At 47.4% G+C, this 22,593-nt stretch overlaps 1 protein-coding gene across 2 annotated transcripts in view; it reads left to right on the top strand.

The window, feature by feature from the left end:
* PPP1R37 (protein phosphatase 1 regulatory subunit 37) overlaps nt 1–21,383 on the top strand; it is a 135,676-nt gene extending 114,293 nt beyond the window's left edge. For both annotated transcript variants that reach the window (XM_042844468.2, XM_005295686.5), the window contains 2 exons: nt 7,474–7,564; nt 15,224–21,383. In XM_042844468.2, coding sequence (XP_042700402.2) covers nt 7,474–7,556 — 83 coding nt within the window. In that variant the 3' untranslated portion in view covers nt 7,557–7,564; nt 15,224–21,383. The remainder of the gene's footprint in view (nt 1–7,473; nt 7,565–15,223) is intronic.
* Nucleotides 21,384–22,593: the final 1,210 nt, after the last annotated feature.

Raw genomic sequence — 22,593 nt, 5'->3', positions numbered from 1 at the left:
ATATTCTTGATAGCCAATAAAAAACATTCCAAAAGTCTGTCTCTTGGAACTAGTGCAGGATTGTTCCCTATTCTATTTTCTGCCCTGTTTTAGCGAGTCTAATTTTGAATATTCCAAGCTTCTTCCACCACTATTCTGTGAACTTATAGGTCTCATGGTCAAAAGGTTTTTCCCAATTCAGCCTGAATTGCCTCCTGTTACTCCTAGCTATACTTGTTTAATTTATTTTTAAGGCAACTATGATCATCTAGTCTGACCTCCTGCATAACACAGATCAGAGATTCCCGCAGGAAATTATTTTTCCCTTCTATATGAGTGAACGCTATCAGTCCTAATAACTTGAGGCTCTAGTTCTAGAGCATCTCTTTTACATGGACGTTGTATTTTGTGAACTAGGTCAGTGGCTTTCAACCATTAACACAGCATGATTCCATGTCTAGAAGAAAAAAAGTGTTGGGACCCCCTCACATCTACCCCAAAGAGAAGAGTGAGTGTTCTCATCCCCCCTTGACTGGTTCACAATCACCCTGAGAGTTGAGACCTCATTTATTTTTAGGAAGATATTCAATTTTAATTGAATTTAAAGACTCCAAATGACCACTTGCCTCAGTAAGCTCTTCCAATGGTTACTGATTGTGTCCTCTTAAACAGTTTTCATTTTGTTTTGGTTTTATGCCGTTCAAATAAAGGTACTGTAGATTTACTGATCTAGACATGAAGATACGGTTTGTTACATTGACCTATTAAGGGCTCCCTAGATCAAGGTTTGGAACACGTAGTAGAAAAGCCTGTGTGGACCTTATGGTTTGGGGAGACCACAGAGGAGAACAGTTATTCGGACTTCTCTGTCAGACAGGGGGAAGTTAGAAGTACTACTTCCTTTCTTCAAGCTCTCTAGAAGGGGATGCTAAGTAGTTTGGGTCCTTTCACCTTCCTCCAGACAGGGCCAGTTATCCTAACAGAAAGTCCCCTAATGATTGTCTAGCTACCCTGCAGGATCACAGAATAGCAAGGGCAGCTTCAGTATTTCCATGAGGGGATGACCCAACTGCTATGATTAGTGACTCTTAGTCGTTTGGCGGTGCAATAGTTTCTCTTCCTTCTGTGTCCCAGATACTACTGTCACATTGGGCTGGTCTAAACTGGGGGGGAGGGGAGGATCGATCTAAGATACGCAACTTCAGCTATGTGAATAGCGTAGCTGAAGTCGAAGTATCTTAGATCAATTTACCTTGGGTCCACACGGCGTGGGATCGACGGCCGCAGCTCCCCCGTCGACTCCGCTACCGCCGCTCGCTCCGGTGGAGTTCCAGAGTCGACGGGGAGCGCGTTCGGGGATCGATATATTGCGTCTTAACGAGACGCGATATATCGATCCCTGATAAATCAATCGCTATCGGTGGGTAGTTTGGACGTACCCATTGTCCAGAAACACGCTAGCAGGGAAAAAGTTTCAAACCACCACAGAAGACCTGCTATGTTTTGAGGCTGTCATTCCATTTTCCTCCCTGAGAAGTATGTCCTGGGATCTACCTGGCTATGTTCCCCACTAGCGTGCTGTCAGAGGCTCTAGTCTGCACGGAGATGATAATGCTTATTCTTCACTGACTGTTGCAGGTGACTATGGCAGGAAAATGGCAGGGATTAGTTATAATACCATAGATAGCTGTGACCAGCATTGTGCTTTCCTCAAGCTTCCTTGCAGAACGTTTAACAAGGGGCTGTGCCATTCCTTCTTCTCTGACCATATGTCAAAGCCTATGACCCATTCCCTGGGATCAGAAGTCAGGCTCTTTTTCTTTCTAAGGGTTGGATGATGCTTGCACAATATTAAGATAAATATAAATACACTGGTTAATACAGTTATCCACATGCTTTGGAGCACATGCCATCACCCCTTGTGCATGACTTTTTAGTATTTTTATATATTATTTGTATTATGTTAACACCTAGAAGCCTTAGCCAAGGACTAGGACTCCCCATTGTGCTAGGCATGATTCAGATACAGACCAGAAGGATGCAGCAAGAGCTTACGTTCTGATAGGGGAGAAGGAGGAGGGACTTGTGGGATGGGAAGGTGAGCTGAGGGGTGAGGGAAGGTGCAGGGAGATTACTGATGAAGCTGGGAAGCCAAGTAACCCATACTGCCTCCTCAGCCACCCTGGAACCTACATGACACATGTCAAAAGCTCAGGTTTTTCTTCCAGAAGAGAAGAGACAAGAGCTTTTCCCGTGGGGTGACTTGGGGTCTGGGGAGGTGCAGCATTGCTGGGGGGTGGGGTGGGGTGTTCTGGTTGGCCCAGAGCTCCTCTGACTGCGGTGGTAGGGGGTGGCTTAGGGCTCCAGCTGGCCTGGGGCTTCTCCAGCTGCAGAGCCGGGGGGGGCTCCGGCTGCAGGGTAGCAGGGGGTCTCGGGGCTCTGGCCATGGGGGGGGAGGGTGCAGGCAGAAGGGATGGAGCCGGGGGCTAGCCCACCACCTATGCCAACTCCCATTGACTCCAGCGAGAGCTTGATTAAGGATTCCAGAGGATGCACAAGTCGTCATAAAGAATGTAGTTCACTTGTTTTATGGGTGTGTTGGCTTTGTAGGGCTGGCACTAGAAGCCCTTAGTTTTATTCTTATTATTGTAACATTTAGAGGCCCAGTCAGGATGAGGGCCTCTTTGTGCTTCTTTTGTCACTACAGTCAGCATATCGAAGGCTTATGGAGATAGGGAGTAGATGAAATGGGTAAGAGGTTGCCTTCTGGACACTTAAAGCTGTCATCCCTAACTAAAGCTAACCTTGAGAGCTCACATCTTTTCTGCGCTCTGCTTTCATTGTTCCTGCTTCATGGAAATGGAAAATGACTTGCCCAGACCTTCTCACAACCCAAACACTTCCCCAAGGAGGCCACCTGGCCATACAAGAAACCTGGCTTTGATTTCCAATCCTAACTTCTCATTTCTTGGGCCAGCCATAGCTGGAAGTGCTCTGCATTGCCGGGGTGTAGTTACAGCTGAAGTCTTTCACTCCCTTGGCAAAACAGTGCTCAGTCCCTAGGGAGGACGTGTCCAGTGTCACTCCATAGTGACCTTTCGGACCCGTTTAAGGGACATTCAGCTTTGTAAACTAATTTCTAAAATTACCATTTCGGATAGCTCACTCTTTAAACCGTTCATAGCATTTTTAAAAAAAGATTGCTTTTAGAACTAGTTTTTATGATGGCTTTTTTCCGTCTCGATGATGATTTTCTAAAAGAGATGCTCTAATTCAGACAGGAATTATTTGGGGAATTCCATAGCCCGTGTTATGCAGGAGGTCAGACTAGGGGATAGTGGGGTTTTCTGCCCTTGGAGTCTGACTCTATAAGGGTTGCTCAGCAAGGGAGAAGCTGCCCACAGGAGGGAAATAGTAACCACTCCTCTCTGCATGGTGCTGTCAAATGCCCAAAGTAAACAAATGAAAAACTTTCCCCCAATACCTGGATTTTAGGCATCATAGGCCCCGGTCCTGAAAACATACACAATCAACTCTTAGCACGTGAGCAGGCACATTAAACTCAAGGGATTGCTCACTTGCTTGAAGCTGAGCATGTATACGAGTGTTTGCAGGCGATGTGCTTGAGTGTTCAGTTTGCTGTAATCTGCAAAATGGCATGCTGTTGCTGTGGGAGGGGACAAGCTCTATTTTTTCTTTTCTAGAGCTGCTCAGACTAGTCAGAAATAGTGTTTATTCAGCTAATGAAGCCTGCTTTTCTACGTGCAAATTATCTCTGAACTGACTGATTTTTAGGAGTACATTTATTTGTGATGGCTTGACCTTTCTTCATTCTTCTTCTGCATGAAACTATGCCCATAGCAGGGCCGGCTCTAGGCACCAGCAAAACAAGCTGGTGCTTGGGGCGGCACATTTTTAGGGGCGGCATGGCCGGTGCCAGAATGCCGCTCCTGCCGCCCCTAAAAATGTGCCCCGGCTGCCCTAGCTCACCTCTGCTGCTGCCGCTGCTGGCTCCCCCTCCTTCCCAGGCTCTCAAACCTGGGAGGGAGGGGGAGATCCCGAGTGGCCGCGGCATGCGAAACAGCTGATTCGCACGCCGCTGCTCCCCCTCCTTCCCAGGCTCTCAAACCTGGAAGGGAGGGGGAGATCCTGAGCGGCCGCGGTGCACGAAACAGTTGATTTGTGCGCCGCTTCTCCCCCTCCCTCCTAGGCTTGAGAGCCTTGGGGGAGGAGGCAGGGCTGGGGATTTCGGGAAGGAGCGGAGTTGAGGCGGGGCCGGGGGGTAGGGTAAGGTAAGAAAAAAACAGGGGGGGTCGGAAGGCGGCCAAAATTGATTTTGCTTGGGGCGGCAAAAATCCTAGAGCCGGCCCTGGCCCACAGGTGGTGGTTGGTCAGAAATGTAGGTTCAAATGCTTGTCATCTGTACTGGGGCCTGAAGGCAAGTGTGTGTAATTGTTCATTATGTAACCCAGGTGTGACCAGGTGCCTGGGATGGGACCACATTAAGAATGCCACACTCAGGGCAGACTGCAAGAAATAGGGCAAACAATCCCCAAAACTGGTGGTTTATTTATACTTCGACTCACCAAGCCAGTAACAAAAGAGCTTCTGCAGTACCATGCTCGTTAACCAGAAGCCAAATACTGTCCCCCTTTAGGCATTCCAGCCCTTGGCTCCCATCCAGATGAACAAATCTAATATAGTGAGAGGTTACTGAAAACCTAATTCACCATAGGTGAGGTTCTTACTAATCCCAAAGGATCAGACACTTATCTCCAGGTCAATATGTAGCTCAGACCTTACCCAAATACCTTGCTGTCAGCCAATCCTTAATAAACTAAAGTAAAGATTTATTAAAAAAAGAGTTATAAATGGTTAATGGATCATATGCATACAAATGATTGCAAAGTCCTTATATCAGATTTGTAGCAGTGATGGAATAGACTGCTGGCTTGCAAAAGTCTCTCTGGTATCTGTCAAAAGATTGGAAGGTCTTTGGTCCATAGTTCAAGATGCTCCTTTTTGTTTTAAATCCACAGTTCAGAGAATTAAAGCAGGAAAGAGGCAAAATGGAGCTGTCTTAGGTGCCTTTTATACCCTCTGCCATGTCCATGGAAATATACTGTCCCAAACAAAGCCAATAGCCTCTATGTATGGAAAGTTACTGGCCTAAGATGGAGTCAGCAGTCCTTCTTCTTGGGTAGGCAACGGAGGAGAGTCTAGATTAACCCCCTCCCCAGCCTTAAAAAGGATTTACCTAAGGCGGGAAATCTTTTTGATACCCATCCTCCTACAGAGGAAAAGTACCAGCAGTGTCCAAGGTGGTATTTTTTTGTATCAGGTGATTATCACCTGACCTGGTAGTGTCACAGCTACTCCCAGGATGCCTCTTAGGAAGGAGAGAGATTAGTATCTTCACAGTCTTATTGTTTCTTCCGAATGGCCCATCAAGGCTGTGATGGTCAGTTGTCTGATGGGTGTCTCCCAAATACACACACAGTTGTAATTGTTTAGCTTTAGATACAGAAATGATACATGCATACAAAGTGAGTAATCCCATTGAGTAAATCATAACCTTTCCAATGATATCTTACATGTGCCATCTTGCATAAAGTATATCTTAGTTATGCCATATTCATATCATAAACCTATTTCTAAGAAGAATGTGGTTTGTAACGTCAGTTTATGGTCTCTTACTTCTTTTGAGTGTGATGTTTCACTTCCTGTTTGACAAAACCAACTGACCGCATCTAGTTTAAGATAGAAGAAACACTTAGACTCTGGATACTGTAGATGCCAAAAATATCTAATTCCCACCATCCATATGTCCCCTTAGATATGGTCCACCTTGGCACGCCAGCACACATTCCATCTCATCTCATGTAGCAGGCCCAGTCTTGGATATTTCCATGCTAAAAAACGGGGAGGAAGACAATAATGTGGGAAAACTGAATGGAATACACCATGCCATATATATCCCAATTAATAACTGGGAACCAGATCACACTGTTTACTTCTCTCCAACTACAATAATGCTCACTTCAGAATTTGGCCTGGAAGCATTTGTGCTGCTGAAGCACCAGAACGTCTCAAATTTTGTAGAGAACTATCCTGACTGGAAGCTACACTGTACGAGACTCGCCAAAGCGTTAATACAGATGTTTATACAGAGGCAAAAATGTAACTAAGAATTGACAATAAATATCTCTTCCTCCTCCACGCCATCACCAGTGGAATAGAGCAACCCAAGAGGTTAAGGAAGCAACCTTGGACCTCTGATTCTGTCTCCACAAAAATCACCTTTAGAGTACATGGGTCTCCCAAAGAACTTGAGAAAATTAAAGCTGCCCCCAGTGATTTGACGTTGGAGGTGTGGAGGCGAAGGAGATGTGTTGGTCATGCCCTATTGTTTTAACTTCTGGGGTGACATTAAAACCAGAATAAACCATGATTGTAGAGGCTTCACTTGACTTTAAAGTAGGTACCTGTGTCGTGGGTCATATACCTAGTAAATGGAGGCTATCAACATACCAAAGGGGATAACGACACAGAGCTTTACTGTCCAGTTTTGCTATCTTGGAAAAGTACAACCCGTTCCCCCGCTAGGCACAAAGTCTGGTGTAATGGACTGGCAGACCTGACTGCGAAGAAAGGGATCACATACAATAGATGGGAAAATGTGAGTCTATTTGGGTCAGTTTCCTAGAGCTGGTCAAGTAAAGATCCCTGCAGGAGGCCTGGATGAAAGCAGGTGTATAGATCCACACACTTCCTCTTGATTTCTTCTTTCCATTTCTCCCTTTTCCCCTCTTAATTTTGATTTATTCAATTTTTGTTTGGTCTTTTGTTCTTGATTTTTTTTTTTTTTTATGTGCCATAAAAAAAAAGTGCTTGGAGTACTGCAGTTAATATGTAGGAATCCAAGCACTGTGTAAATACCTTGGTGTTTTCTTTTTTCTGCTGTATAGTACTCTTTACTTGTGTAATAGGTTGGCATGTTGCCTAAAACTAGTTTGGTTTATTATGAGAAACAAGATTGAAAATGTTTAATAAATTTTAAAAAAGACAAGACCCTTCAGGTCAGCATTCCTAGTGGTTTTAAATGGGAGGGATCTGTATTTTTATTGAATGGAGTGAGAATGGCATTACTTTGCAGTAAGTGGGCTCCACATAGGGTATTTGGGTGAAGTTGTAGGGCTTGTGTTATATAGGAGGTCTGATGAGATGATGTAATGGTTGCTTCTGTCATTAAACGCTAGGCAACTCTTAACCTTTGATTGCTTTGTCTCTTTGCACCAGTCTCTTTTTATAAATTAATACAACAGGAGGGAAACAGCATTATGTTTGAGCACTTACTCTAGTCCACCCCAGGCTTCCTAATTTACGTGCCCCACTGATCCCAAATTTGGAGAGGGACATGGTGCTTGTTTCTTAATGAAAATTAATTGGTGTTAAGGTTGCTGATTGATGAAGTTCATCCTTGTTTGATTTCAGAATTAAACTGTTCCAAGAATGAGAAGGAGCTGGAGGAATTGCTCCTAGAAGCAAGTCAAGAGACCGGGCAGGAGCCACTGTGACACTTTAGGTAAGAAAGCTTTGCTAGGTTTGTACGGTATTCTGGTAACAGAATCAAGACAGAAGGAGAGTAGAGTTTCTGAAAGCTGCTGCTGTTGCTGTGATGAAGAGAACAAAGATTTTTTTTTTTCTCCACCATTTTGTCTACAACGTTCTAGTTGCCAGAATAGCTCTGGGTGTGAGACAGGCTGGTGAATCTCAGACACAGTCAAGCACGTCTGTAATAAAAACAAATTCTAGACCTAGGTCAACCTGACTTCGCACACCCAAAATATTTTCCCTGTGCAAAAAATAGTATGTGATCATGTAACTGTATCAGAATGCATACGCATAAGGAGGTGGCTGTGTTTGTGTTGCACAGGCGTTCCTTGTGGTATTTCCTAATTTCTGAGGGCCTGACTTTACAACCTGAATATCATCGTTTCAGTGAAGTTTTTTGTATATAATTTATTTATATCAGTGATTTTCATTTTTGAACCCCTGAAAAATTTCAAATGGAGGTGTGGACCCCTTTGGACATCTTAGATATAGTCTGCAGATCCCAGGTTGAAAACCACTGTCCTATGGCATTGACAACGTTTTGCGGACCCCTTAGACATAGTCTGAGGACCCCCAGGGGTCCATGGACCACAGGTTGAAAACCACTGATTTATGTATATTATACATAGGTTTCAAAAAGTATGTCACCATTGTCATCCACTCATAAAACTTTTGTAGGCGGAGAAGCTATACAGGTCTGTGTGATGGAGAAAGGATACGTTACCAGATAGGTGCAGGCCCAAAGAGCTCTCCAATCTGAGTCAACAGTGGTACAGCCGGAGTGGAACATCTGTTCCATCTTCACGAGGCTGTGGCCTATCCTGGTCTCGTTCACTGGCATTGTCCAGATGATACGATTTACCCTGGCTGAGCATTAGATCCTCTAATCTGACCCCTGTATACCACAGCCTCAGGAGACTAAACTGACGTGTGCCACAGGAAGAGAGCAGAAAAGATCAAGGTGCCACCAATGCCCGAGGCCCCTGCAATTGCAGGGAATGGATTAGGTGAGATGTGGTCAGATGATCTCAGCAGGCAATCCACTGCAAAAAGAGTTGAAAAAAACCCAAGATCCCTGCCAATCTGACCTGGGCCACAGTCTGTTGATCAGTATGACCCTGAGCGTGTGAGCAAGGGATCCCGACCAGGAATCTAAAAGAGAATTCTCTGCACTGCCTCAGAGCGCTGGTTCACCCCAGCTGTTGTCCCATCTCCAGCCATGGCCAATCTCTGATGTTTCAGAGGAAGGTGGGGAAAAACCCAGCAACCCCCACTGAGAATACATCTAGCCAATTGTGCATTAGGAGAAAAAAATAGTGGAGGAATCATAGAAGTGTAGGCCTGGAAGGAACTTCCAGATGTCATCTAGTCCACCCGCCTGTGCTGAGGCAAGACCAAGTAAACCTAAGCCATCCCTGACAGATGTTTTGTCTAACCTGTTGTTAAAAGCCTTCAATAACAAGGATTCCACAACCTCCCTTGGTAACCTATTCCAGAACTTAACTATTGTAACATATCTTAACGTATATGAAGACATAATATATATATTCACCCACGAAAGCTTATGCTCCAACATATCTGTTAGTCTATAAGGTGCCACAGGACTCTTTGTTGCTTTTTATATATGAAGGCTGTTATCAGGTCTTACCTCAGCCTTCTTTTCTCTCAACTAAGCATGCCCAGTTCTTCTTCGAGTGATGGTTCATGTCCATTCAACTTAGGTGTGTGCGTTCACCACATGCATCAGTGCCGGAAGTTTTTCCCTCAGCAGTATCCGTAGGGGACCGGCTCCGGCGCCCCCTGGAGTGGCACACGCACGCCGCGGTATATAGGGCGCCGCCGGTTCCCCCCACCCTCAGTTCCTTCTTGCCGCCAGTGACAGTGCTGGAACTGTTGCTGCTTCAGTTAGTGCTCTAGCTGCTCGTTCGTACGAACTAGTTATCTTCTGTTTTATACAGTATATAGTTTTATATTGGTGTTGATAAATCCCTTCGCTATCGTTAGAGACTTTGTAGGTCCCGAATGGGACTTTGCCTCGGGACGGGGCATGCACCAATCCCCAGGCTTTAAGCCCTGTGATCGCTGCAAGAGGCCCATGCCCTTTAGTGATCCACACAGCAGTTGTCTGCGTTGCTTGGGCGAAGGACATATTAGTGAGAAGTCCAAAATTTGCAAGTCCTTCAAGCCAAGGACTAAGAAGGTGCGCGATATTCATTTAAGAGCGCTCCTTATGGAGTCGGTCCTCACTCCGGCATCGGAGCAATGCTCCAACTTAGCGCTGATTACCGTGACCTTGGTGCACAGCGCCTCCCCGGGACCGTCCACTAGCCAGCACCGATTCCCATCTGTGGCTCCAACCAAGAAGCCCAAGCAGGCGGGACGAGGCTGGTCTCCAACCTCCCACAAGGGAAAGGATAAGACTGGGTGTGAGCAAGGTCTCAGGCCGGGCAGCTCTTCACACACGTCGGGATCTGGGCCCAAGCTCCGGGCGAGCGATGTAGCCCAACCCACTCCCTGTCGGCTACCCCCGATAGTGGAAGAGGCCTCTGTCAGCTTTGGGTGCCATCCATGCTGGAGGCCCTGCAGGTGGTGCAAGAGATCATGTCCCTCCTGGTGCCGCGCACACCAGCTCCTGCAGTTCCCTGGTCACGAGGTAAACCCATGTTTGGACTCCTTCGGTCCCCACCTCAGCAGCACCGTTCCCCGTCACAGGGGATGTCCCGCCAGCGCTCGCCGTCCCCTAGCCACCGCACATCTGGCAGACGCAGTGCAGCCCTATTCGGTCCCCAGACCTTGGGCACGGGCAGAGAGGCTCAAGGCGCAGCTCTCTGGCCACCAGGTGCAGACCTTTGGAGGCACGCGGCCCCCCGGCAGGAGTACCGGTCCCAGCACCCAGTATTGCTGAGACCGCAGTACCACTCCAGGGATTCATCGAGGGATGAACAGTACCATTCTTCAGACCGTCGCCGATCCCCTAGGATGGGATCACCACGTGCGGGTGCTTCCCGACACCGAGCCCGCTCCTCATCCCGGTCCCGCTGCTCATCCCAGTCCCACTCGTCAAGCGTGAGACCTGGATCGCCGGCTCCAAGCCTGGTCACCTGGGAGTGACCACTCAGGATCCAACCCTGGTTTGGAGCGAGGTTCTCTGGGACAATCTCCGGTATCGGTGGTACCGGCTACGTTGTCGGCACCGAATCCAGCCCCGTGGCCTCAGGCACAGTGGCCAATGCTGTGGTACCCATTGAACCCATGGGGGTTCACACAGCCTTCCCAAGCCGCCCACTCGGTGTCCAGAGCCTCGGAGAGACCAGCTGCCCCTCTCTCCCGCCCTCCTCCGGCACACAAAGCCTTGGGCGCGAGGACCCCGCAAGTCCAAGAGGGAGCAGGGGAACAAGCCACTGGGCCACCAATGGTTGGGGAGGACCCTACGGCACTTGTCGTCGCCAGACGAGGCTATAATGGGGCCTCCTCCTCCGGTTCCTCTGAATGACGCTAATGCGCACCAGGAACTACTCAAGAGGGTCACTGCCAACCTGGGTCTTCAGTTAGACGAGTTGGTTTGGACGCCTCGGACCTTGGCTGGAGGGCACACCTCAGCACCCTCCAGACCCAAGGTATGTGGTTCCCCTAGGAATTGACGCCACACACAAACATCAAAGAGCTCAGGGCGGTGCACAGAGCATGCACAGTCTTCCTACCTCACTTGTCAGGCAGAGTGGTCAGAGTCCTCACGGACAACACAGCCTTGATGTTCTACATCAACAGGCAAGGTGGAGCACAATCCTCTGCCATCTAAAGTGTGTTACCTTCCGAGTGCCAGGAACATGCTAGCAGATGACCTAAGCAGGGACTTTTCTCTCACCGCGAGTGGGTGCTCCACCCGGATGTAGCTGGCATGATCTTCCAGAGGTGGGGAACTCCCCAAGTGGATTTGTTTGCCACCAGGCAGAACAGGAAGTGCCACAGGTTTTGCTCCGGACGGGGTCTGGGCAAGGGCTCCCTCTCTGACGCCTTTTTCCTGCCATGGGCAGGAAGCCTGATGTATGCGTTCCCTTCGATTCTGCTCGTCAGCACGGTCCTAGCGAAAATCAAGAGGGACAAGGCACAGGTTATCATGATCGCCCCGGCGTGGCCTCGCCAGCACTGGTTCGGGACGCTATCAAGCTTGTCAGCAGTCCCTCTCTGGCCCCTGCCGAACTGACGGGACCTGCTGTCACAGATCACGGTTGACTCTTGTACCCCAACCTGGCGTCCATCCATCTCACGGTGTGGATGCTGTGTGGCTGAACCCAGATGAAGGAATTCAGCAGCTGAACGGGGCATCTCCCCTTCACATTCTTCGGTGCAGTTGATCTTGGACCACCTGTTTCATTTAAGGAACCAGGGCCTGGTGCACTCCTCTATCTTGATGCATCTGGCAGCCCTTTTGGCCTTCAGGTTCCTTAGAGACCTCGAGAGACTCTTTCCTAAAGTCTGGTCCCCAGCCCCTCAGAGGGATCTCAACTTGGTTCTGTCCAGGCTCACAGGCCCACCCTTTGAGCCTTTGGCGTCGTGCTCCCTGTCCCACCTATCATGGAAGGTAGCTTTCCTGTTGGCGGTGACGTTGGCGAGGCGAGACTCCGAGCTGCAAGCCCTGACCTCAGAACTGCCATACATGGTCTTCTATAAGGACAAGGTCCAGCTCCAGCCCCACCCGGCCTTCCTTCCCAAGGTGGTGTCCGCTTTCCACATGAGCCAGGACATCTTCCTTCCGGTCTTCTGCCCCAAGCCCCATGAGACTAGTGAAGAGAGGCACCTTCATGCTTTGGACGTAAGAAGGGCTCTGGCTTTCTACCTAGATCAAAGCCTTTCCGTAAGTCAACTCAGCTTTTCATCTCCACAGCTGATAGGATGAAGGGCCTGCTAGTGTCCATGCAGAGGACTTCCAGCTGGATCACTTCTTGCATTCGGATCTGCTTCAAGTTGGCAGGAGTCCCTCCACCCCCAATCATCAGACTCGACCAGAGCACAGACATCTTCAGCGGCCTTCCTGGCACACATCCCGATCCAGGACAACTGTCGAGCCACGACGTGGTCCTCAGTGCACACGTTCACGGCCCATTACGCCATCACTGAGCCGTCCAGGGACGACGCTGGGTTCAGCAGAGCTGTGTTGCAATCTACACATCCGTGAACTCCTACCCACCTCCGAGGGGTACTGCTTGGGAGTCCCCTAAGTTAAATGGACATGAGCAATCACTCGAAGAAAAGACAGTTACCTTTTCCGTAACTGGTGTTCTTCGAGATGTGTTCATAGAATCATAGAATATCAGAGTTGGAAGGGACCTCAAGAGGTCATCTAGTCCAACCCCCTGCTCAAAGCAGGACCAATTCCCAGCTAAATCATCCCAGCCAGGGCTTTGTCAAGCCGGGCCTTAAAAACCTCCAAGGAGGGAGACTCCACCACTTCCCTAGGTAACGCATTCCAGTGTTTCACCACCCTCCTAGTGAAATAGTTTTTCCTGATATCCAACCTGGACCTCCCCCACTGCAACTTGAGACCATTGCTCCTTGTTCTGTCATCTGCCACCACTGAGAATAGCCGAGCTCCATCTTCTTTGGAACCCCCCTTCAGGTAGTTGAAGGCTGCTATCAAATCCCCCCTCATTCTTCTCTTCTGCTCATTTCCATTCCACAACCTGTCGTCCTTCGCCACTGTCGGAGTTTCCGGCAAGAAGGAACTGAGGGTGGGGGGAACTGGTGGCACCCTATTTACCATGGCATGTGCGCGCCAGTCCAGGGGCCGCCGGAGCCGGTCCCCTATGGTTACTGCTCAGGGAAAAACTTCCAGCACCAGAGCATGTGGCGAGCACACACACCAGAGTTGAATGGACATGAGCAACACATCTCAAAGAACACCAATTACAGAAAAGGTAACTTTTTTTTTTTTTTTTCTTAACTTTCTTCAATGGTCAGACTTTCTTAACCTTTTATCATTTTTGTTGCTCTCTTCTGGACTCTCTCCAATTTGTCCACATCTTTCTTAAAGTGTGTTGCCCAAAGAGGTTGTTACTAAATAATATTACTAGGGTAACTGCCATACTCTGTAGGTATTTCCTGTATTAAGTGGAAGAAATACTGCAAATGCTGAGATTTGGTTTATCTAGGTAACTAATGATGATTACTACAGTAGCTCTTCTCTTAACGTTGTAGTTATGTTCCTGAAAAATGCTACTTTAAGCGAAACAATGTTAAGCGAATCCAATTTCCCCATAAGAATGATGTAAATAGGGGGGCTTAGGTTCCAGGGAAATTTTTTTCGCCAGACAAAAACTAATATATACGCACACACACATATATACATAGTATAAGTTTTAAACAAACAATTTAATACTGTACACAGCTATGGTGATTGTGAAGCTTGGTTGAGGTGGTGAAGTCAGAGGGTGGGATATTTCCCAGGGAATGCCTTACTGCTAAATGATGAACTAGCACTCGGCTGAGCCCTCCAGGGATAACACATTGTTGTTAATGTAGCCTCACACGCTACAAGGCAGCAGGAATGGAGGGAAGGGAGACAGCATGACCGAGAGAGACCGAGACATACACCCTGTGTGGGAGAGAGATGCTCATTGTCCCTTTAAGTACGCTGACCCCACTTTAAGTACGCTACCCTTTTAAGTAGATCAGCAAGTTGAGACAGCAGCTGCTGCCAGCAAGCTCCCTCTGTCCTGAGCTGCCGTGTGTCTCCCCCCCACCCCCACTCTATAGAGATGGTGTAAAGAAGCAGGGGGCAGGAGCAGAGGGGAGAGGGACACCCTGACATTAGCACCCTTCCCCGCCCCACCCCTCCTGCACTGCAAGCAGGAGGCTCCCAGGAGCAGAGGGCAGGAGCAACACAGGGCAGTGGGGGGAGGGACAGCTGAACTGCCCGGCAATTGCACACCGGGTACTTAGGGGAGCAGGGAGCCGATAGGGGGCTGCCGGTCCACTCTGATTCCACGCCCCACCCGCTCGCTGCAACGGGCTGCTCTTTCTGCAAGCAGTGGACAAAGCAGGCGGCTGCCAAACAACGTTATAAGGGAGCATTGCGCAACTTTAAACGGAGCATGTTCTCTAATTGATCAGCATCGAAACGACGTTAACCAGGACGACGTTAAGTGAGGAGTTACTGTATTGTATTTTTAAGTCTGTGTTTTATGATGTTTTCTTAAGAGGAGCTGAGCTCCAAGTTAGTGTGTGTATCTGATTTTAAATACAATTGTAAAGGGAAATGTAGGGTACCGAGTTGGATGTCCGTTATTATTGAAATCGATCTTGAGAGCAGGTATTATTAAACTCCTGTGGTAGATGTAGTAGCCTTAGGCAAAGAGGTTGGGAACTGTTCCAACTCCATTTGGTGGTTTGATATAAGTTAGGATAAAATAACATAAGGAATATATGTATAAGGAAAATAGATCCTCCTGTCTCAGCCACTGACTGCTGGGGTTAGGAACACGCTGCCTCTATAGGGCTGGCTAGTCTATAGCTGTGGGTGATGGAGATTTTTTCAGCTTCCTCGGGAGCATCTAGTGCTGAGGCCACCAGCCTGCTGACTCTGCCTGGCAATTCCTGTGATGTCTGACTTGGTGTTTGTTCTCTCTCACAGCTCCTCTGGGTGGATCTACGTTGAGCTGAGACTGTCTTGGGACATGCCTGTGTAGCTTTATTCCCTTCCCACTCCACATGATTCAGAAGAACCTTGGTCTGCAGTACAGAGGTTATTTTTTTTTTTCAAAACAATGTGATATTTCCTGCCCTAGACACTTTTCCCCACATTCTTGACTCTGCCCTATAAGGAAGGACTCGGATATTTTCAAGATGATTCAAGGAAGGGAAGGAGAACAGAGAGAAAATCTTACCAAAAGAGTGATTTCCCTACCTGGCACCTGATGGAAACGGCACTACTTTCTGACCTTCTCTAGACACTAGCTGATGCATTTGCATTTTTCTTTCTATATTTCTCTGGAATTACCACTGTTACTGAGTAATTTGTAAGGAGAAGATATCCTCAATCCTGGAGAACGGGCATTGGACAGGAATTTTCTCCAATTCAAATGGGAGATTAAAAACCCAGAGTCTCATGGTTCAGGCCTGGGTTTGCTTTCCACACACTACGAGTGTCCCAGGTCTCTGAAGGCTAGTTTAAGAAAACTGTTTTCTAACATGGAAACCTGCTAGCAGCGTGGTTGCACATGATTGTGTCCCTGGGAAGCGTGGCACTGACAAGCTGTAGTCACCTGTTGAGAAACTTGTATCGCCAGACAAGCTGTCCAGGACAGGCTGCACCCACAGCCACAATGGTTATTTATTTTAAATTCCTTTTTTAGGTATATATTTATCATGAGCTTCAAAGTACTGAACAGGATTTAACTTAGAAAACAATGTAGAATTACTTTTAGTCTAACCTGCAACCTCTTTGGAACTTTACTCCTGGTTTGCAGAACTCTGCCAAAAAGCACCATCAGAAATACCTTCCCGTGCAAACCCTTATACAGAACACCACACTGACATAACTAGCCGGCGTGCTTGTGTGCGCACACACACACACACGTTTGTGAGATCCACATTTCAGGGGGCTCCCTGCCTGTGATGTGTTCAAGAGACGGAGCTAATACCCTTGAGGATCAGGTGAAATTCCATCGTTGAGTCTCTCTTGGGGGAGAAGGAATCATCGTGGCTGAGTCTATTCTAGTTTCCTAACTTTATAAGCTTCAAAGAGAAGGACAAATTACCCCCTTTAGCAAGGTTTTCTCAAAGCCATATAGTACGGAACTGACCGTGTGAGAGAGAGGGAGGGAGAGAGAGAGAGAGGGAGAGAGGGAGGGTGGGATGGGGCTGACTCAGTCATCTCCATTTGGGGACTCATCCAGCAATCTAATACTGAGCCAGAGGCAAATATGCAGTAGAAGTAGTTGGATCCTCTACATTTTATTACATTAAAGGAAGTCTAGGATCACCGTTGTTTATTTAAGTTACTGCCCTCCTTCTGTTTTGGATTTTCCAACTCCTTTTGTATTTGGCTGAGGAAAGATTCAGGGGACATGTTACACCATTAAAAGATGAACAGGAATTTGATTTTTTTATGATTGTGTAAGTAGCTTTCGTTTAGCTGGTCAGTGGGCCTTTTGATTCACTGTAAAATCTTGCTTTAGAGAATATTTGCCCCTTTTACCAAAGGCTTTCCGGGATGAATTTTCAATTCTGCATTGGAACATGCTCCATTCTATAAATTGTGCTTAATACAGAGAATCCCAGAGGCTGTCACACCTTTGATAGGACGAATATACCATTAGCGGTGCCTTTCCTTTACTCTTCTTGCCAAGGGAAGGAAGCCAGTTGCTCTGGAAAAGGTGTTCAATTTTCTCAGGGAGGGTTCTCTCTCAATGTCCCAGGGCTTGTGAGATTCTGCTGGCCGAGCACTCTGGTATCAAGAGTGTGGAATGGGTCATTGTTTTAGTCTGCAAAGTCCCACTGCAACATACCACACCCTGCACAAAGCATGACACCCAAAGAGGCCATTATTCCGAAGTCACTATTACAATGAAAGCCAGAATTGCCAGAGTGCAAATCGCCTCACTGGTAATCCAAATGAATGGAATGCCTGCCCCTGTACCCACAGCCAGAGAGAGGAGCAGGCCTGTTGGGGCAGAAGCAGCAGTTCGAGGGCAGCATTGAAGTGTTGGGCAGAAGGCTTCAATATAGCACATGCAAGAGGAACAATCAAGGAAGGGAAACAAAGTTATGCAGCAAACCTTTTTTATCGTGAAGCAAGGCCTGTTAGCGTAAAGTCTGAATGATGTGGGTCATAAGAGATTGAACCATCTTTATCCTTGAGTTGGAGAGGAAGGAAGACTCGGTAGGTTAAATTAGGTGTTGAACTACCATTTTGGTTCAAATCCACAAGGAATGGCAGACACACACCCCCTCCCACCCGCCCCCCAAAATTGCTATCGGAAGAGAAATATTTCTGTATATGTGGATTACTGCTTTGCTATGAAGAGAAATCTCGGCAGGAAACTATGGTACTAATCTGTAATTTAACAAATTTATTGTATAAACTGACCAGAGAAACAGCCTAGAGAGGGGGCTGTTGGGTAGAACTTAAGCTTTTTTTATTTTTATTTTTTCTTAAGTGCAATAAATCTATCAGGGAGCTGTGAGGGCACTTCGCTGCATGGGAATCAAGGCTGGAGATGCAGAAATTTTAGCTCTTCATGCACTGAAACTGAATCACATTAGGAATTTGCTGCATTAACACTACATACAAAGGATGGTGATTTATTTGCTAATGTTTGTCATTTCTTTCTGTTGTGTATTTTTGTTAACACTGTTTTCTATTAAATGAAAACTGCATTTGTCACTGACTCCTCCTGTCTGTTTGGTACCTACAAATGACACTTGGTTTGTCCATGGCAAAGAAGAGAAGGTGAGATTTCAATAGACCTGAAGCAATACCCTTTCCAAAGGAACTCTGCAGAGCTAGCGCTACCATCCACTACCCTGGCGAAAAGAGCCGTGAGGAAAACCAGACAGTGGTTTGAAGTTCTGCATGGTACCTATGGGTGTGAGCTTGCTATGACAATCTCAGTCCAGTGGTCCAGCCTCTGAAATGCTTTTCTCTCCCAGATATTCCTGTTCAGAATATATTTGCCCTTTTGCTTTTCACTTCAATGGGTAAAATACCTGTAAAGCTTCACAAGAATCATCAGTGGGGTTTTCAGAAGCACCGAAATGAGCTCAGAGCACAAGTCTCATTGGCTGTCACTGGGGTTGGTGCCCCTAAGGCCCTTAGATGCTTCCCACCCAGGGAGCTGGCTTCTTGGAAGACACTGTCTGTGGACTCAGGGTGTTTGCCCATATTTGGGAGTCCCATTGCAGTCTGGGGGGAAATTGGCAATGATCTTTTTGAGATCTCTTGCTACTCCATGTTAATGAATTATTTGTGCAAGAGAAATGCTAAAATATTGCAGGTCACAAAAATGAGCTTTTACTAAATATTAATGGCTTATGAGAAGAACCAGCTGTCAGTGGAGGTCTAGGCTCATGGTGATGGTGACCGTGCAATTCTAGGCAATTCCCTGCTGTACATGTGACAGGAAATTGAGCTCCATCTAAAACATTTTTTGTGGTACCCATTTCTTCTCCTCCGTATGCTGCTCTGACATGGTTTTGTCCCTGTATCTAAGTTTAATGCTGACAGCAGCTACATACCCTCCAGCCTGCTTCGGAAAGATCTGCCTTGCAAGCAATGACAGAAACAGGTTTATTGCATATTCTCTACATTCTGCTGTGAATGCAGAGCTGGACTTTCCCGCATCGGGTACTGATTTGAGGAGTTCGGTCTGAGGTACCCGGTATGCAGAAAGCCGAACCAGGCAGCCCAGTGGCTGTTTGTAGCAGTCGCTTCTCCACAAGAAGCAGCAGACAAGTCAGTATGCAAACCAGGTGTGCATAATTGGGAGAATCCTATGGCAAAGCTGCAGCCTTCATATCTCATTTGTAGTTTAGATTTAGTATCCACGGGAACATCTGAAGCCACTCCTGAGTTCCTGGGCTCATGGACCCAGCAGTTATGGTGCATCTTTCCCTGTGCCTGGAAAACCAACACGAATTAGGCTGTTTTGCCAAAGAAACTGTCCTCTGGCATTTGACCCAGTTAGCTATGCCCAGCAGTCTGCATACAGGGAAGACAGCCCATAAAAAATTCAGCACCAGTCAAGACAGAAGCATTTGCCCTAGTGCCTCTCAGTACTACCCCTGAATGAAGTTGTTTTCAGTCATTTCGTTTTGAAAGGAATAAAACCCATCATTCATGTTACATAAAACTAGGACCCCAAGATTCCCAGTAGACCTATCCTGAGACTTATTGTCATGTCTCTCTTACCGTTTTCTCATTTATGCTCTTCTCCAAGAAACTTCTTAGAGAGATTCCTCTTTGCTTTCTGTCGTCTGTGAGCCTTGACTATCTGGCCTACCGTCATTTGTAAATCTGTGGTGAATAAACGGGAATAACTGCTAAGAATATCAGCAGCACGTATTACAGCACGGAAATCTAGATTCAGTAGTTAAGAATAAGGATCTGAGTTGAAACCTCTGCTCAGCCTTCTGGCAGGTGTTTTCACTGCCATATTTCTTGAAGCAGAGCAGAACCCACTCTGGCACATCAGAAGGTCTAACTGCCCTTGGACGCAGCGTATGCATCTCCTGTTAATGTTATTTGATATGCACTGAAATGAGGCCATGACATGTCAGTCATACTGTAGACACCATATTAGAAACCTTTTGCAGGTGTCTTACAGGGCATGTGCAGCAGCTGCTTTTCAAAACTTCAGTGTCCCTCTGGGACTCTTTAAAATGGCAAAAGCATCTTGTCTGGTGTCCTATTTCTGAAACAGCTACGATGCGTATTGCAAAGCAGTCTGTGGCAGTGGGAAAACTGCCTTATGTATTCTTGGATCTTAGACGTGACCTTGTGTGACGTGATGTTTTAAACCCCCAGATGTGGGAACACTGACAGATTGTCGATGCTGAAACGGTTGCACTCCCTCTTCTGAACATCCATGGAACTTTGGGTAGAACCGGGATCTCACTAGCTTAGCGATGCTTCCTTCAGAAGCTGAATTTTCAAATGTGGGGGCCTGAAGTTAAGCACCTGAATCCATGCTGGGAACCTAACGTGAACCTGGTCAGATTAGCTTCCATTGACTTGAGTGGAAGTTGAGGGTGCGTAGGCCCTCTGACAAGCAGGGCACTCTTACGTAACTGCTTCACTTCAGACACCTAGGTCTGAAAATACTGGACATTGAGCCCAGTCCTGAAAGGCATTGAATGCCTCCTGCAAGTTTCACAGAACCCCTGACCTCCTCTTGAAGTCTGGAGTTAAGCGGGCCCAGCTCCACCAGGGTCATCCCCTAACTAGATCCTTCCCCCGCCTCATCACACTCTTCTACTCACGCTGCTTGTCAGTGTGGAAAGTAGAGATCCTTCTGGAAGATGCCATGATTTTAAATGGAAAGCACTTTATCCAAAGAACAAATCCAACGGGGCACCAAGAGCTACCATGTTGGAACGGGACCTGTGTCTCAGACTTCCATCAGATTGACACATTTCTGCCCTTTCGATCAGAGTCTGAAAATGAGAACAGGAAAATAAACGGACTTATCTGAGCCTGCCGGGATGCACTGTGCCATGGACAAATAGACTGTTACCTAGAACCTTTTCTCCAGGGTAAAATATAACTCTGCTCTAAAAGGGAAGGGGGTCACAGCTGTATCAGCAGCCCTGATAATGCAGCAGCTTGGGGTTCAGCAAAGAAATCGCACCCGCTGAAGCCTTCCATCTTTTATAACCAAGCAAATCGAGAGGATCCCCATGCCACAGAACTTTCAGCTAACCCGCTACTCTTCTTCTGTGCTTAGAACTCCGACTGAATGGTAGTGTTACCTCTGCCCAAAGCCGGGTAGCAAAGAGATTTGTTCCTGATCATCTCCTTTCTCACTGACCAATTGCCTCACGTGGATGGTTTTTAGGTACCAAAAGACTTGGAAAAACCATGTAACCTGCCTTTAACTGAATGTTGACATCTCCTGTAAACCAGCACTTGGGTATTAAAGAGTTAATATATTTCATTTCTGTTTTATTAGAAAGGCTGGTGTCGGGCCAGTACTTGCTTTGTTATCAAACCCTAGAGAACTATGACGTGTGTTTTACCGCATTTATGGATTTCTTGTAATACTCTTGGTTGAAATAAAGGGTTTCCTAATTTAGTCTGGGATTGTCCATGGTAAATTCCCTTCTCACTTCCAGAAAGGACCACTTTGCAGGGTGACTGGCCCAGACTTTTAACGTCCTCTCTCTTTCCTTTCCTCTCTTCACACATCTCTGCATGAGAGCAATGGTGCCTGCAGCTGGGGAGCCCTACCGCCCATGGAAAGAAAGAAGATCAGGAAATGGATGAGAATCCCACTGCCCAGAGGGCAAGTCCTTCAAAAGCAAGAGAGAGGGGCTTACTAGTGCCCTTTTAGGGGGTGGACCAACATGCAGCCTTGGGGGGATATTGGTACAACTGCTGTGACCCTCCCACGACCAGAGCTCCAAACACTTCCTAAAGGCGAGGCTGTATCATCACCCCTATTTTACAACAGACAGGGACTGGCTTCCCCAAGGCCACACCAAGAGTTGTTAGCAGAGCCAGAGCCTGCCTCTTCTCCCCACCATGCTGGCATGTCTACCTTAGGAGCCCCATCCCTCGGCACTCCATGGAAGGCAGCGTGGCTGTCAAGGTTGGTGCTACATCCTAAAACTATCCATGTGCTGCACACGTAGAGGCTGGTCCCGTGCCAGGTTCAGCAGCCTCCGCTCTCTTTTGTAGTTCAGGTGGATGGAGGGCAGTTGGGTAGATCCTTGAAGAGGAATGGCTGCCCGTTGCCCATGCAGAAACGGGCTCTAGCATTGTACTGAATAGTTACACCCTCTACCACGTCTTCCTTGCGATGTAGGCACTTAGGTAAGTGGTGGTTTGATTTGCCTGAAGGCTCAGGCTTCCCTTTCATAGCTAACTTGCATGTACCGTCCCTTAGACAGGTCACTGCGTACGGATCTGTGCAGGAAGAGGTTAGATCTGCCCCTGACTGTCTTGGTATCCAGCCCTGCCCTCCTGGGCACCCATCAATCAATGGGTGAACAAGGTATGTAGGATCTGAGCCTGAGGACAGTGTCTCACTGACTGTGGTCATGTGCTTGGGGCAGGGATGGTGAAAGAGCTACTGTTGGTGTTCCCTGTATTCTGGGGCCTGCCTGCTCTGTGGTATTCATTAAAAGCAGCCTCAGGGCTACTCACACTTGCTTCTCGTGACCCCTCCATTGTTCTCCCGTCACCCTCCACCTCCAATCTGTCCCCTACACCAGGGGCTAGGAGCAGAGTGGGTGTAACGCACTGGGCGGCGAAACCCTTGCGCAAATGGGCTATTTCCACCC

This window comes from Chrysemys picta, chromosome 17 (genome assembly GCF_011386835.1).
Source record: "Chrysemys picta bellii isolate R12L10 chromosome 17, ASM1138683v2, whole genome shotgun sequence".
In the NCBI taxonomy this organism is placed as follows: domain Eukaryota; kingdom Metazoa; phylum Chordata; order Testudines; family Emydidae; genus Chrysemys; species Chrysemys picta.
This window is presented reverse-complemented; position numbering and strand designations above follow the sequence as displayed.